The sequence below is a fragment of the Chinchilla lanigera genome, unplaced genomic scaffold (assembly GCF_000276665.1).
Source record: "Chinchilla lanigera isolate Chin_1 unplaced genomic scaffold, ChiLan1.0 scaffold00028, whole genome shotgun sequence".
NCBI classification, from domain to species: domain Eukaryota; kingdom Metazoa; phylum Chordata; class Mammalia; order Rodentia; family Chinchillidae; genus Chinchilla; species Chinchilla lanigera.
This window is the reverse complement of record NW_004955429.1, coordinates 7,400,398-7,417,793: the sequence shown is the minus strand read 5'-3', so window position 1 is coordinate 7,417,793 and position 17,396 is coordinate 7,400,398. Positions and strand designations below refer to the sequence as shown.

The 17,396-nt window shown below is 40.5% G+C and overlaps 1 protein-coding gene across 1 annotated transcript in view; it reads right to left on the bottom strand.

Annotated features, from left to right (window-relative positions):
- Nucleotides 1-14,736: 14,736 nt before the first annotated feature.
- Nucleotides 14,737-17,396, bottom strand: part of LOC102013638 (chromosome unknown open reading frame, human C10orf113) — a 23,192-nt gene continuing 20,532 nt past the window's right edge. Inside the window, exons 2-3 of the mRNA XM_005387236.1 lie at nt 16,072-16,178; nt 14,737-15,276 (exon numbers count right to left, since the gene is read on the bottom strand). Of these exons, the coding sequence (XP_005387293.1) occupies nt 14,901-15,276; nt 16,072-16,178 (483 nt within the window). The 3' untranslated portion in view covers nt 14,737-14,900. The remainder of the gene's footprint in view (nt 15,277-16,071; nt 16,179-17,396) is intronic.

Sequence of the window (17,396 nt, the reverse complement as noted above, 5' to 3'; positions counted from 1 at the left end):
GTGAAACCTCAGGCCGAGGATAAGCAAGCCTTGGAAATGGGAAAATGAGAGGAAAAAAGAAGAACCCTGGTCCCTCATAGCTTCCAGAGCACAGCCACTTCATCAACTCGGACTTGGTCTCTTTTGTTAAGTCACTGTGTTTGGTATCTGTCACTTACAGCCAAGCTCAAACCCTAAAAACTACGGACACCCAAGGAGTGGCCAGTATGCTCAACAACTTTGCACCCCAAGGAAACTCCAAATAGATTCAATACGTGGAAACTGTAATAAGAGCTACCATTTACAGAGTGCATCTTTCCATTATACCAAGAAAGAGAAGCAGTTCTCATCTATAATTCAGTTTAGGAAACATCATGCTCTGAACTAGTCCACATCTATTTACTGAGCACCCCTGTGCCCAAAGCACTGCACCAGACAGAAGGGTGGCCACAAAGATGCACAGGACACGGCAGTCTTCTGGAACATTCTCTTAGGTGTATTATGAGATATACCCTTCTGTTAAACTCCAAGGACAATCATCTATCTTGGATAAATCATTTCACTTCTCTGTGATGATGAGGATCATCTCGAAGGTTTCACCTTTTCTAAATGTCTAGGCTTGGACCACAACTATTAATATGCTACCTCAGCATCTCACCATTATCATAAATGAGAATTCTTGCCTAATGCATCATCTAACCCCAGTGTCAAAATTCCCTATGTCTTTTTTACAGTTCCAATAAGGTATAATTGGCATATGATATAATGCATATATTTAAACCGTACAACTTAACGAGTTTTGTGTACGCCTACAACAAATAAGATAATAAACATTTTCACCTGCAACAGCTTCTTATACCTATTTATCATCCAGTCATTTTTCTTTCCCTTCAACCCAAAGTCAGGGAACCATCAATATGCTACACTATTGCTACAAATTAGTGTGAATTTTCAAGAAAGTTCTCGGAATAATGTGTATACATTACTGTGTGATTCCTTTCAGTGTAATTATTCTGAGATTTGTGAACATTTTGAAGTGCACTGTTTGGTTCCTTTTCATTTCTGAGTAGCACTATACTACATGGGTATCCCAAAATTTATCCAATCCCCTGTTGATGGACATTTAGTTTGCTTCCAGTTTGGGTTATGAAAAATAAAGCTGCAAGGAACATTCATCTACAAGTCTATACACATATGTTTGTACACATATTTCTCTTGGATAACAGAGTGGAATCACAGGGGCCATGGTCTCTAACTTGAAAGAAACTGCAAATTTTTTCTATATATTGTTCATACCACTGCATTTGCCACCTGTCTGTTGCTGGCAGAAAACACCTGGCATAAACAATTTAAAGGACAAAATGTTTATCTTGTCTGATGGCTTCAGAGGGTTCAGTCCAAGGTTGGCTGGTTTCAAGGTAGAAACATGGAAGGGTCTGGTGGAGGAAAGCTGCCCACCTAATGGCAGCCAGGAAGCAGAGACGCAGCCAAAGAGCCGGAGAGGAAGGGGTCAGGGACTAGATACAGACAAGTATGCTCCACCAGCTTGAAACCAGTCAAGCTGACAATCAAGTTTAACCATCACAACCATCACAACCCAACCAGCAGCATACAGAGTTCTGGTTCCTTCACATCCTTCTCCACTCAGGGGTATAGTCGAGTCTTCTTACTGTCAACCATTCTAAGAGAAGAGCAGTAGACTCTCATTATGCTTTTATTTTGCATCAACCTAATGACTAATAATATTGAAAATACGGATACTTTGTCAGCTCTTCTACCCAATGTTTATGGAGTTTTTTTTCCTTTTTACTGTTAAGTTCTGAAGTTCTTTGTATATTCTAGATACAACTCCTTTAGATGACATATGCAAATATTCTGGATTTATATCCTGCAACCTTGCTAAAAGCTCACAGATGAGTTCAGTAGCTTTTTTAAAATTCTTTCTTTTTTATTCCTGATTTATGTACATAGACAATCATGTTGTCTCTTAATAAAGATGCTTTTATCCTTCTTTTCCAATCTATGTGCTTTTTATTACAATATTTTCTTGTTCCCACTGCACCAACAGGAATATCCAGTACTATCTGGAAGACCAACAATGAAAGCCAGCATCACTTGTTCTTCATTTTAAGAAAAAGATTCTTGCTTTTTAACATTAAGTAAGATCTTGGATTAAACAGTTTTCATAGGAGCCTTCTTTCAAAATGAAGACATTCTCTTCTATACCCAGCTGGCTGAGAGTTTTTCATGATTAAGATCGGATATAGCCAAAAAACATCCTTTCCTACACCAGTTAAGGTAAAGATTGGGTTTTCTTTTAGCCTGCTGAAATGAATTACCTGGACTGACTTTCTTATAATGACAAACCTGCTTTACTGGGATAAATCTCACATGGCCACAATGTATTATACCTTCTATACACTGTGGAGTTTCACAGGCTAAAAAATTTTAAAGAACTCTTACATCTGTCTTCCTGAAAGCTATTAGTCTGCAATTTTCTCTTTTTTTTTTTTTTTTTTTTTTTTTTTTTTTTTTTTTTCTTTTTTTTTTTTTTTTTTTTTTTTTTTTGGTACTTTCTTTATCTTCTTTTTTAAGAGCTCTATGACAGCCATTTATTTTAATGAAGTAACTGGAGTTTTTGCCCTTCTTAAAGTATTCTAGATATCAGATGGGAGGAGATGGACTAACATCATCTTTATCAATTATTTGCAAAAGCTATGCAGGTAACCCAGAAACCCTTTGCATTGGTGAATGAAAGAGACATCACAGAAGTGAATAACTCCTTCTCATACCTTTTAGGTTTTAATTAAATTAGACCTTGATCTGCTCCAGCCAGCTGACCTCTTTAATTATGCAGGCTGTGCAACAAGTTTTTGGTTCTTCCCTTGTGTTCTTTCTGCATTCCTCTACATTTGATACAGTTTTCATTTGTTGTACAGATCACTGCTTTTCCTTTGGAATAAGTCAGTATGCCTAAGCAAGACCAAAATGGAATTAATCTTATACTAATAAGAAGAGTCTTACCTGAACCTCACATGTAGTAAATGTTATGATAGCCTAAATTTTGGTACTAGCTTGGACATTTTCACAGAACATATTTCTCTCAAGTCAGGGATAAAGTGAAACTTTCCATTAGAATAATGTAGAGAATTAAATTCTTCAATAATACTAAGCTTTCTTCTACTAGGCATCTTTCCTCAGGCACCCAGACTCCAGCCATCCAATAAATGGGGAAGGGCAGAAAGAAAAGACTTCAAAAGTCATAAATTTTCATCAATAGCTAATTTTCAGCAACTCTAGCAATGAGATCCTTCCATTCTCCCCTCTCCTCTGTGATGTCCATAGGGGTGAGAGGCTCCAGCAGTGACCTGGCTATTGCCTAAAGATGCTCTGACACAGGCACTCCGTGTCACACATCACACAACGTCCCACGATCATCACGTACATCCCACGGTCATCACATAAGTCCCTGGACATCACATAAGTCCCACAGTCATGGCTGTTGGGTTGACCAAGGGCTTTCTCTTCCACAAAGACCAGTGTGACTCCTCTTCTGCCTGAGAAAGCCTCCAGCTTCTCTGCTACCTACTTTGCCTGGATTAAGCTGCATCTGCAATGGGAATCATAAGGAAAAAGTTAGTTTTATCTCGGAGATAAAGCAACAAGCTCCAATGAGTTCTGCCGGCTGCCTGGTTGGAGTTATCACTGGTGGCTAAAACTACAACTCTTGTGGGGAAGACCCAGAGATTCAAGGAACACAGAGACCTCTGCTGTGCTGGTGCACAGATCAGGCACTCACAAAACTGACTGTTGGCGAAGTTCTCACAGGAAAACTCTATCATGAGGTCATTGAGCCAGCCAAGAGGATCCAATCGTGAGACATCTGGCTGCCACGGGAAACGGTCCACAGGAGTCAAGACTACAGGTCCATCTAGTGCTGACTAGGGCTGCTCAGAAGTCCCAGAAGCTGCTCTAGGCCTCTCCACCCCAACCAGGCACCACTGGACTGGCCATCAGGTCCTTGAGTTGGTTTTGAATTAGGATAACTCTGGTCTCATGGCTCCTACTATTTTCCGGAAGAGTTTAAGTAGAACTGTTATTCCTTCTTCCAGGATTTGGTAGAACTCACCACTGAAGGCAACTGGGCCAAGAGCTCCTTCTGTGGGAATGGTTTAAATACGTATTTAACTTTTAACTTTGTTTGCAGTGCTAGAGATTAAATCCAGTACTTTCACACTTAGCTACTTTTTTTAGTTTTTTTGTTTTTTTTTTTTGGAGAAAAGATCTCACTAAGTCGCTAAGTTACCCAGGCCGCACTCAAATTTGCGATCCTCCTGCCTCAGCCTCCCAAAACACTGGGAGTTAGGCTTGCACAGTGGTGGCCAGCTGGCATATTTCATTTTTTAAATTCCTTTTAAGAAACTTTTCCATTTTGTTAAAAAAAAATTGTTGGAAATCCTAGCCAAAGCAATCAGAGAGAGAAATGAAGGACATCAAAATTAGGAAAAAAGGATGTCAAACTATCATTGTCTGTAGACAGCATAATCTTACCTACAGAAAACCCCAAGGACTCCATCCAAAATCCATTAGAACTGATGAATGAGTTTACCAGAGTTGCAGGATACAAAATAAACATGCAAAAATCAGTAGCATATCTACACACAAATTATCTGAAAAGCAAGTTTTTAAAATAATTCCATTTATAATAGCTACAAAAATAAAATATTTGGGAATAAATTTAATTAAAAGGTAAAAGATCTTTATTCATCATCAATAAAATTTTGATGAACACAATAAAAGATGACACAAAAAAAATGGAAAGACATCCAATGTTCACAGGCTCAGTAAATCAATGTTATAAAAATGTCCATAAGCCTGGCATGGTGGCACACACCTGCAATCCCAACACTCAGGAGGCTGAGACAGGAGGATCGCTGTGAGTTTGAGACCAGCCTGGACTACATAAGCAAGTCCAAGGCCAGAGTGAACTACATAGTGAGACCTTGCCTCAAAAACAAACAAGCAAATAATAAACATCCATATTAGGCAACACAAGCCACGGGTTTAGTGCAATTTGTATCAAAATACTACTTTCTTCAGAGAGCTACAAAAAAAGTCCTGGAATTCATGTAGAATTACAAGAAATTTAAAACAAAACCGAATAGCTAAAGTAATCTGGAGCAAAAAGAACTAAGCAGGAGGTATTACACTATTTGATTTCACAATAAACTATATAGCTATAGTAATTATAATAGCATGGTGTGAGAGCTGGGGATTTAGCTCAGCAGCTCAGCACCTGCCTGGCAAGCGCAAGGTCATGAGTTCGATTCCCAGTACCAGAAAAAAATAATAATAATAATAGCATGGTGTGGTATAAAAACAGATGCACAGACTAATGGCACAAAATGATCTTCAACAAAACTACTAAGAACATGCATAAAGGAAAAGACAACCTCTTCGATAAACAGGGCTGGGAAAACTGGATATCCACAAGCATAAAAGTGAAACTAGACTCCTATTTCTCCCCATATTCAAAAAACAACTCAAAGTAGAATAAAACTTAAATATTTAAGAATTGAAACTACAAAACTGCTAGAAGAAAATACAGGGGAAATGCTTAAGGACATTGAAATGAGCAAAGGACAGTTTTAGATAAGTCTCTCAGAGCACAGGAAACAATCTAAAATAAACTAAAAAGATTTTTATCAAGCTAGAACACTTCTATACAGCAAAAATAAATCAGCAGACAATTTATAGAATGGAAGAAGCACCTGTAAACACTGCATCTGGGAAGGACTGACATCCAGAATATATAAGGGAGTCAAACAGTGCCAGAGTTCAATAACAAGAACAACAATATCATCATCATCATCACCTTCCAATTAAAAATTGGGCAATGTACCTCAACAGTCATTTTCAAAAGAAGATAAACAAAGGCCAGCAAGTACTTGACAAAATGCTAACTGGCAAGGAAGTCAAAATCAAAATTCCAAGGAGCTATCACCTCACTCCAGTTAGAAAGGCTATCCTCATACTTTGGTTTCTCTTCAGATCATGTAAGTCTCTTGCCTTTTACTAAATAGCTATCATCAAAAAGACAAAAGATAACAAGCGTTGATGAGGATGTGCTACTGGCACTATACATTAGTACAGCCACTGTGGAAAGGAGTATGGAGGTTCCTCAAAAACACCAAAACTAGAATTACCATATGATCCAGCAGTTCCACTACTGGGTGTATACCCAAAGGAAATTAAATCAGTAGGTCAGAGAGACTTCTGCACACCCATATTTACTGCAGCACTGTTCACAATAGCCAATATATGGGATCAACCCAAGTATCCATCAGCAGACGAGTGGATAAAGAAAATATTGTATATACAACAACGGAATATTTATTCAGGTGTGAAAAATGATAGAATCCTGATGTGTGACAAAATGGAGAGAACTAGAAGATATTATATTAAACGAAGTTAGGTGCAGAAAGACAAGTGCCACTCATGTGGAATACAGAATAGTTGATCTCATAGAAGTTGAGAGTAAAAGAAGGATTATCGAAAACCAGAGATAGTGTGGAAAAGGGAGGGACATAAAAAAATTGATCAATGGATACTAAGTTACAGTTAGACAGAAGCAAGAAGTTCAGGCATTCATAAAGAAGGAAAAATGGGTGTCATTTGTAGAAAAACGGACGCACATTTAGACCAAAATGTTAAGTGAACCAAATCAGACACAAACTTAAATATCACACAGTTTCTTTTACATGTAATCCCTAGTTTTGCAGAGACAAAATACCCAACACAACAAGTTAAAGGAGGAAAGGTTTACTTCAGCCCACAGTCACTGGCAGGGCAGCATGGCAGAGGGGCATCGCAGAGGAGAAACCGGTCAGGGCACACAGAAGGCAGCAAGCAGTAGCGACAGACAGGAGCAACAAAAGCAGGAACCTGCCTTCTCTCTGTCCCTCTGTATCCCATCCAAACTGTAAACCTACTCATGATGCCACCCACACCCAATGTGGGGCTTCCGTTATGCACCCCCTTAATCCCGGTATCCACCCTTAATCCACATTCACACACCCTAACCCAGCCACCTTCGATGACCCCACTTATGACCATATGAGGCTTTGCGGGGACATCTAGATACAAGCCAGAACAAGGAAGACGGAGCTTTTGCAGATGAGAAGGAAACCTAGAGGTGAAGGAACGGAGAGAGGAACGGCAAAAGAGGTAAAGAATTAAGATGTTATGTACATGTGCCAACCCCACCCCATGGATGCAATCACTGTATACTACAAACACGCACTAACAGAAATTTTTAAAATAAAGTTCGGGCTTTCTACTGTACAACAAAATGACTACTGTACATCAGAAAGCTAGAAGAATATTGAATGCTTTTACTACAAAGAAATAATAAATATTTGAGGGCACAGATATGTCTTCCGTGATTTAAACATTGCACAATGTACAGATATATTGGATTGTCACATGGAACCCCGTGCATACATGAAATTTTTATGGCTTTATATACAAGTTAAAAATAAATTTCAAAGTGTATTAAAAATTAAAATAAAATGGGCACTGAAGTTAGGCAACCTGGGTTCAGGGAGCATTTTGGCTTCTATCTGTGCAAACTTATATGAACATTTATGTGTAAATCCACTTTATTTATAAAATGAGAATGTTAAAAATACATACCTACCTCAGGGATAGTGTAAGGTTTCCAAAAACAAAGGCACAGAAAGTATTTACCATCGCTCCTGGCACAGAGTAATTACCCAGTGGATGTTAATATACATAGCATGTTTATGTCCTTACATGCCAAAGCATGGGGACCTCGAGGCCATCTAGCCAATGGGACAATCTCACAGCTGTGACCAATGACACCTGTGTCCTCCCCAGGACACACTTTTGAATTGCCCATCCCATCTGAAAAATGCTAAATACAACAACTGACAGAAATACCGCTTTCCCAAAATGGATTATGTTTGCTGCCCCTAACTCTATCCGGTTTTCTTCCCATCAAAATAAAAACATCACCTTTGTATAGCTACTCTGGCCTCCTTCCCTCCCTCAAAAAGAGGCAAAATATTTGTTATCTTTCTTCATTCCAAGTACACCACACACTGCCTCCACTTACAGTTAGTGGAACAATAAAATTCTGAAAGCATACATCCTTAAAAACCTCTATTGAAATTATCACAAAATAATAGCACAGCAAGCAACCCTGAGCTCTTCTCCATTTAATGTTCTATTGACTCTGTTAAAGCGCTTGTTTGCTCTTTTTCCAACCTCTGGAGAAAGCGTTTCCATCAGCGCAACTGGTTAAATGAGCATAAAAAGTCAGTGAAGTTTTGTGTCATTAGCAGAGAAAGCTGATATTTGTTTCATGTATTTAGACACTGTTCTAGATATGTTATGGAGAAACCTACATTCATCTTATCTAACGGAAGACAGTTTTATTTTTCTAAATTACATATGTATGCAACAGTCCTCTCCCTCAACTTCTCCCCTCCCTTTTTCCCAGAAGTAAAAGAAGTGAAAAACTCTGATATCCAACAACAATTTTTCTCTTCTCTAAAAACACTGGAATCTGGACTAGCTGAGTCAATCTCGTTCCCTCAGAAAATTTAGCATTGACACAATGCAATTATCTAATGTACGGTGCATTTTTTTTATTTCCCTGAATGACTTAATCTATGCCTTTGATAGGTGCTTCCCTGAATTGCGACACAACCTGGGATCACATGCTATAGTTAGACGCCATATCCTGTTAGTCTCCTTTAAACAAAAAACAGTTCCCCCAGCCTTTTTGGTCCACAATGACTGGCACCTCTTAAAAATACTCCACAAGACTTCATTTTTGTTTGTTTGTTTGTTTGATTGACTGATTGATGCTTCCTCCTGACTCAGTTCAGGTTAGGGAATGCAGCTATAGAGATGGGCAGGGAATAAATCACTGGGTACACACACATCACTCTGTTCTTGTATTGGAGCTGTTTGAATCTGATCACTTGTCCCAAGGTCCCTTTACCCCTTGCAATTAAACAATCCAAGTGGTGACACTCTGAGCGCATTCTGCCCCGAGTCTTTCACTTACTGATTTTGGCATTCACTCATCCTTCTTGCCTGAATCATTTATTAATTACTCTAGTTGCTGGAAAAGAGTCATGGTCTCTTCCACCATCCTCCTGTATTAATTAGTTGACAAAGTATTTTTGAGAGCAAAATACACCCAAGATCCCGCGTAGAAGAGGGTTCAGGGAGGTAGACAGGCGCTCCCTGAGACAGGGACGCTCTCCGGAGGAAGGCATGCCCAAGCCTGAGGTCAGCGCTAGATACGCAGAGCTCTGCCTTCACTGTGTGTGGGAATATGTTCTCCACGGCTGCCCTCGTTCAAAGGAATTTTTCCCTGTACAAGCTGTAGCTGTTTACCAGGTTCTCTGTGTCAAGAGGATATGGGCTATTGGCAGAGGATCTAAAGGAACTACATCTCCATACAATAACCTATAACTTCCTCCCTGACAGAGAAGGAAGCCCTCAGGCAACACCAGACCTAGAAAACCGGATGTGATGGGGGAAATGCAAGAGGTCATTTCTAAAATATGCTTGGTTCTGAAATTGAGCAGTGTAGCTCAAGCATCCTAGAAGCATACCCTTTTGTCTCTTATATCACACATAGCTTCTGTTCAAAGAGTGAAAAAGACCTGAGCATGGTGATACAAGCACTTTGCAAGGCTGAGGCAGAAAGATCACAAATTTGAATCCAGACTGGGTAACTTAGTGACTTAGCAAAACTCTCAAGATGGAAAGAAAGGAAGGAAGGGAGGGAGGGAAAGAGGGAAGGAAGGAAGGAGGGAGGATGGGTGGAAGGACAAAAGAAAAGAAAGGAAAAGAGAAAAGGAAAAGGAAAAGGAAAAGGAAAAGGAAAAGGAAAAGGAAAAGGGAAGGGAAGGGAAGGGAAGGGAAGGGAAGGGAAGGGCTAGGACTATACCACAGTGCAAAGGCCCTGGGTTCAATCCCTAGTACTGGGGAGAGGTACTTCTTTTATCTCTTTCCACCTTTGTTACGGAAAGATGCTCTGAGCCTTTTATACCTTTACATACTTGGGCTAATTCAGTATCCATCACCTCAGCACCAAGATGATGTCAAACCCAGTGCCTCCCTACCAAAGCTTGGCCCCACCCACTGAGCCCCATCCTACCAAACACTGGTGCAAAATCCAAAGAATATTATAGTTTAAATCAAATGTCACAGAAGAGCACCTGCACATTCCACCAATGGTACCTTAGGAAGCTACGTCCATGCCATAGCCAATACCAGGCGTGTGTCTTCAGTACCCAAAATAGTAATGCCACCTCTGTTCCAATTCCCCTTATGGAAGATGGTCCTTCATAACGTTATAGTTTGTTCCACTAATCAACAGTTAAGCTAAAACAACCCGGGCGAAGATCAATGTGTTTTTGCAGGTAACCCACCAGCATGCCAGAAAAATGCCATGATGGAAAAGCTTTTCCAAAATGTTGAAAGTGGGCTGGGGATTTAGCTCAGCAGCACAGCACCTGCCTGGTAAGCGCAAGGTCGTGAGTTCGATTCCCAGTACCGGAAAACAAACAAACAAAAAAAAAAAAAACCAAAATGTTGAAAGCAAAATTCTACTTATCAAATGTTAATATACCAGCTGGGCATAGTGGTGCATGCCTTTAATCCAAGCAGTCTGTGAAGCTGAGGCAAGAGAATCACAAGTCTGGGCCCAGTCTGCATAACTTAACAAGAGCCTGTGTCAAGGTAAAAAAAGGATAAAGAGGAAGTTCGGTGTAAAAGCCCTGGGTTCAGACCCCAGTAACACACCAGTATTTAGTAACTCAACACATAATGTATGTACAAAGGGACTTTTAAGCCAAAGACTGTGGGGATTTGCCCACTGCGTCATGCCCTATGATGGATCTCAGCAACATTAAATCAAGCTCTACCATCTATGTCTTCTATCAAAAAGTCTCAAACACATCATTTCATTTCCTTCCCTCCACCGTACTAGCTTTGCACATTCGGGCTCCTTTGGTTAAAAGTCTCTCCTTCACCTTTGATCTACTCCCGATCCAGAATACAGTAGCCATGGCAACTGATAAACACAAGGAAACATGGACGTGCAGAAGTCAGCAATGGCTGTGAGCCTGGGGATTAGAATAATGGTGTTGTCACAGACAGAAATGGAACGGGAATTAATTTGGTTGGGAAAAAGTTTGGATTTGGAGACCTGAACTTGGAGATGATGGAAAAATCCTCAGTGTCTGGGTACAAAATCCCAAATACATACCATCAGTAGAGACAGCAGCTGAAATCATGACAAAACAATTTCCTAAGTTAAAAAGAGATGAGAGAAAGACAGTAACAAAAACATCCACTCAGACTCCCCTGAAGTATTCCTGCCTTGTATATTGTCTTTATTATCTAGTTTTCCCCTAGTAAATATGCTCATATTTGTACTAAATTCTGTAGTATCTAGAGTCAAACCTCACATATCTTTGTGTAGGTTTCTGGGGTCACAGAAGCTACTCAATGAAATCATTTGGGCTGGTTCTAGTAACTATCCAAAAAGATCTATGAAATACCTCCTATCAGTGGAATTTTACCAATATTTAACACAGTCCCTGGAAATGAAGACCACTAGCGTGTGTTATTTAGAGCCTCTCTTTGAGGTCAACACTAAAGAAGGTCTTTATATTAAATTCATACATTTGTTGACTGAAATCTATTAAAAATCCACCATGTACGACGCACTGGCTGTGCTAGGCTGTGCCTCCTGGGAGACATCCAAGGTCCCCGCTCCTCTAAATCTTAACTGTATTTCTATCTTCTTGTGCAAACTCAGAGATAACCTTGTTTCCTTTTAGGGGACTCTACTCTATTTGGAAATACACGTGCTTGTAGCTTTACAATTTTCTTTTAACATTAACTGTTATGGCTTGAATCTAGATGTCCCCCCAAAGCCTCATGTGCTCACAGGGGGCTTCTCAGGGGTGGCTGGATCTAGGGTGTGTGGTAACTGGGTTAGTGCATTAGCTGGTTTAGATAGCTATGGGTGTGGGGGGCTGGGGATTTAGCTCAGCGGCAAAAGCGCCTGCCTGGCAAGCGCAAGGTCGTGAGTTCAGTTCCCGGTACCGGAGAAAAACCAAAAAAAAAAAGATAGCTATGGGTGTGGATAATGGGAAGCCCCATTCTGGGTATGGGTGGCAGCAACCAACCGTCTTACAGCCGGAATGGAACACAAAAGGAGAGAAAAGAAAGAAGCTTGCTGCTTACTTCTTCCTGCTTGCTCTGCCATGGACTGTTTTTCTCCTTCCACGCCATCCCTCCTTGGTGCCAGACAACTAGGGACTGAAACCCCTACAAACCGTGAACTAAATAAACCTCTTCTCCTTCAACTTGTGGGTGTCGGGTATCTTGTCCCAGCAATAAGAAAAGTAACTAAGACATTGACAAATAGTCTCAATTACTTAAAACAAACCCACAGTAATATGGTTTGAGAATAACTGCTACTTACTTCCCAACTAAGATAAAACTGCATATTCTCAAGGTTTCCTTCCAACTTTCTTCAGACACTGAAGCTATTAGTAAAAGTTCATTACATCTTTCGTGTCACAAGACTCAGAGCAAAAATCATCCTGGCCTTCCGATAAATCCTCACTCCTTAGTCCCTCTTTTTTAATCTATCATTGTCATTACCCACCTCACTTCTCCTCATCCAATATCCAATTCCGTCCTCTCTTCCATGCTGGCCTCTCCAACTCCTCTAGCCTTTGGCCTCCTCCTCTGAAATCTGTTGGTTGTATAATCTCCAACATACATATACATACTGTGCCTGTGTGTGTGTGTGCGCGTGTGCGCGCGCACGCACGCCTCCAACCAATTTGTATGTAAATCTTCAAGCAATTTAACATTGAAGTTTAAGTTTTCTTATGTTATTCTGTAAATATTTCACACAGTGCTCCTTTTTCCCCTCTGTCTACTAGAATATACCAGCTATTTGAGGGAGCATCCATCTGTGGATGGTATGTTCAGCAGCACCATCCTATGCAATGCTGAGCACATAAAAGCTAGACCACATTTGCAAATGGCCAAAATGCCTCTTGGTTTTTACGAAATTTCATAGAATACCTGATATACTTTGCCCATTTGACAAATGCTTCAGGTCATAACATTACTTAGTACACCAGCATTAAATTCATCCTACCAAGTCCTTCAAGAAAGGTCCTATTTTGATAAAGAAAGGACTTGGGGGAAGTAAATCTTTTAGCATCTTGATGTCACTGCTACTAATACTATATTACTATCCTTTACAGTTTAAAGAGGCATTACTCATGAAAGATTAGGGAAAACAGGGACAAGTTATGAGTGAATAATGCTGGAATAAAAGGAAGCTTAGCATCCAAGACAGTAAAGCCAGTAATATCTTGCCCATCAAAGCTAGTAACATCCTGTGTAACTAGACCCAGATTTTCTTTCCCTCCTCGGGGTGGGAATGTCACACACAGTTGCAGTATCTCCCTAAGCAGTCAAAAGACCTAGAAGACAGTAAGGCCATGTCAAGCTCATTAGGATCACACGCTAACCAGTTAAGCAACCACAAAGTGGCAAATGGCATAGGGAATAGTTTGGAAAAGAATAATAACAGTGATCAGAAATAAATAGATAAAAATATTTAAAATGAAAACAGCATAGCTCAGAGCCAGGCATAGTACACAAACCTGTAATCCAGCTACTCAGTAGGTTGAAACGGGAGGATCTCAAGTTCAAGACAAGATTGGCAAGACCCAATCTCAAAACAAAAAACAAAACATGCTCCTAACGGAACCCAGTCAGTCTCCAGTGATGTGTGCAGATGGAAAGGTGACAGGCAGGGCAAAGACAGCCCAGAAAGGAAACTCAACTCAGAAAACACACACAACACACACACACAGGAAACAACACGTACACAGTACACATGACACACACACAGTACGCAGGACACACACACATCGCTCGCATGACACAGTCACACGCATGCAACGCACACCCAACACAGCACAAGGCGTAAGGAACAGCCCGGAGAGCAACTTCAACATCTCAGGGTCTCTAGACGTGTACCCACACACCACAGTGCACACAGGGATTAGGCTGAAGCCATATCCCCTTATCTACCTCCAAGGGATCCCGACCCTTTGCCATGAGCCCAGGAGCCCCTCTTTACATCCTACTGAAAGGATAGTTCTTGTCTTCAGCAAACAAAAATTACTTCAAGCTCCAAAGACACTTATTATGGTGGGAAGAGAGGGCGAGTTGAGGAGGGAGCAATTACCAAACTGGGCTTTCAAGGCTTCCCTTGAAATCAACTGCTCTCTTGCCTTTGCCTTTTCCTGTAAAATAAAGCTTCATATACAGGTTGAAGAAACTGTCTTCGGGGTAAAAACTGCCTCTGTAACAAAATGAAGGTAGATCTGCAAAATGTAAATGAATGGAGAGGGAACAGAAAGGTTCTGCTTCCTGGCCATCAAAATGAGACTGGTCGGGGCTGGGGATTTAGCTCAGCGGCAAAAGCGCCTGCCTGGCAAGCGCAAGGTCGTGAGTTCGGTTCCCGGTACCGGAAAAAAAAAAAAAAAAAAAAAAATGAGACTGGTCGGGGCTGGGAATTTAGGTCAGCGGCAGAGCGCCTGCCTGGCAAGCGCAAGGTCATGAGTTCGATTCCTGGTACCAGAAAAAAAAAAACAGAAAAACAAAATGAGATTGGTGGAACTGTGCCAAAATCAGAAATTAAAGTGTGCGCTCTTCTCCCCAAGGAAACCCTCCAGAGCTGCCTTTGAAGTCACACATGCTCCACAGGACACAGACTGAAACAGACTCCTGCACAGGTTTCTCATGTATAGCTCAGTATGAGACAGTGTCCTTCAAACATTCCAAGAAGTCATTTTCAGCTCCTTCTTGGATGTGCTGAACCTTATGCCCTGGAACTGAAATCCACATCTCCCTCTGGTTATACCTTCTGGTCCCAGGGACAGCCCCGGGGACTTGGCCCAGCCTCCTGGACCTGTCCCAGGCCCTGCCAGAATGGACAAGGTCCAATTCCCAGCTTTCAGGGACCGAGGCTGTGTTTGTGGCCACCTGGCCAGCCTTGGCCAGATTTGTAGCCTTCTGGTCACCCCAACCAGCTCCCTGGGAGACCTCGGGCCCTTCGTATGTAGCCATTCTCCCTGCCCAGCCTGCAGGATGAAGGACAGTTTTGCATTCTCCAATGTGATACCCACATCAAAGGGAGGAAAGAATCTCACATTTGGATGAATAATAATCTAGCTAGCTAGCTTTGCTGTCAGGGAACCCCTGGTAAACCTCATTACAGCTGTAAGTACATCAGTATTTGTATCATTTGTTTTGTTTTCCACCTAGATACTGAGCTTAGAGTGTGGAACTACCCTGAGTCAGGATGATGTAACTAGGAGCTAAAAGGTCAGAGAGAAAGAAACAAAAATATTTTCTATTTTAGAATGCATTAGGGCCAAGGATATAGCTCAGCGGCACAAGCGCCGGCCTGGCAAGCACTACGCCCTGAGTTTAATTCCTGGTACCAAAATAGATAAATAAATAAATAAACCACATTAGTTCACCCACTGCATGAATTTTAAAGGAAAAACAACCAAAACAGTAGCTTTTCAGCATAAGAGATTTAATTGTAGAATGCATTAGAATATAGGATCTTCTCTTATGAAGGGAAGCTAAAACTAAAAGGAATCTGGAAGACCAAATAACGCAATTACTTAAAGAAGGAGAAACTTCCACCTAGAGTTAACAGTTCAGACTAACAGAGTAGTGTCAAAGATGCTCACAAGCCAATCAAAGGAATCTCTGCTGGCCAAAGATAAGACGACCTACATATCAAAAAGAGTAACTGTAAATTATTCAAATACACCAAACCTACAAAATCCACGGGTTTATAATGAGCTGATAAAATGTTCACAGCAATCTTCCCCTTGAAATAATGTGGAGAACAACTCACTGGCCGATCACCAGTGGAGGCTGCAAGGACCCCAACTTATTCTGAAAACTGATTTTTAAAACACTTGCCTTTCCTTTTCAAACTGTATTTCTGGATAATCAAATCCATGTAAGTGAATCCCAACTGATAAATGTGGGGAAAACAATGGAATTAGGAAGTTCCCACTTTCCGACTCCTGGGGAAGAACATCAGTAGTCACGAAAACGCCTTAAGTGGAAAGCTGACGACGAAATTTATTAAAAAGCAATCCAGATGAACACAGTGAAGGCTGACCTCGTTACAGACAAGTTTAACAGCCAGTTTAAAATCTATGCTCCCTGGCCGGGTGTGGTGGTGCACACCTATAATCCCAATACTCAGGAGGCTAAGACAGAAGGATCACTGGGAGTTCAAGGCCAACCTGGGCTACAAAGTGAATTCAAGCCATTGTGAACTGCATATCAAAATCTGTCTCAAAAAAGACAATTGATCAATCAATCAATCAATCAATCAATATAAATAAACAAAATCTATGCTACCTGAAGGGTCAAATAAGTGTAGTAGGGGTGAGTAACATGATCCCATCCTGTGACTGGCCCAGCCCAATAACACTGTCTCAAAGAATTTGTGCCTACAGACAATCAGCATGTGGAGTATTTGTCATAAATAAATAAAAAAATTTTGGAAGAAACCAGATGAAAAACCTGTGCAGGAACAAGGTAGTAATTACATCCAACTTCTCCTCAGAAACAATAAGAATTATAAGCAACTTCTCTTCAGAAACCATGTAAGAGGACAATGGAGTAAAATATTTAGTTAAGCAAAAAAAAAAAAAAAAAAAAAAACCTCAAATTCTATACCTTGCTAAATTATTCTCCAAAGGTAAAGAAGAAATAAAGTCTCTCTCAAAGAAAAACTGAGGGAATGAGTTACCAATACAAGTACCTTGCAAGAAATGTTAAAAGAAGTTCAAGTGAAGGAAAAAATAAAGGAGCTAAGTGTGATGGCACTGACCTGTAATCCCAGTACTCAGGAGGCTGAGGCAGGAGGATCACCATGAGTTCAAACCCAGCCTGGGCTATGCAGTGAGTTCAAGGCGAACCTGAACTACATAGCCAGACCTCACTCAAAAAACATTTTAAAAAATAAAGGAAGGAAACAGATGTACATAAAGGAAAAATACTGCAGGAGGAATATGAGGAAGCAAAATAAAAGCTTTCATTTTCCTTACTCTTGATTGAGCTAGTGGATAGTAATTTGTTAAAAATAAAATAGTAGCAATGCATTAAATTACACTGATACATAATCTTATGTATACATGTGTATCTAGGTTTATGTACTATATATAAGTGAAATGAACAGGAACACTGGTATAAGGGGGAAAAGAGGAATCAGAACTCTTTTGTGATTTTAA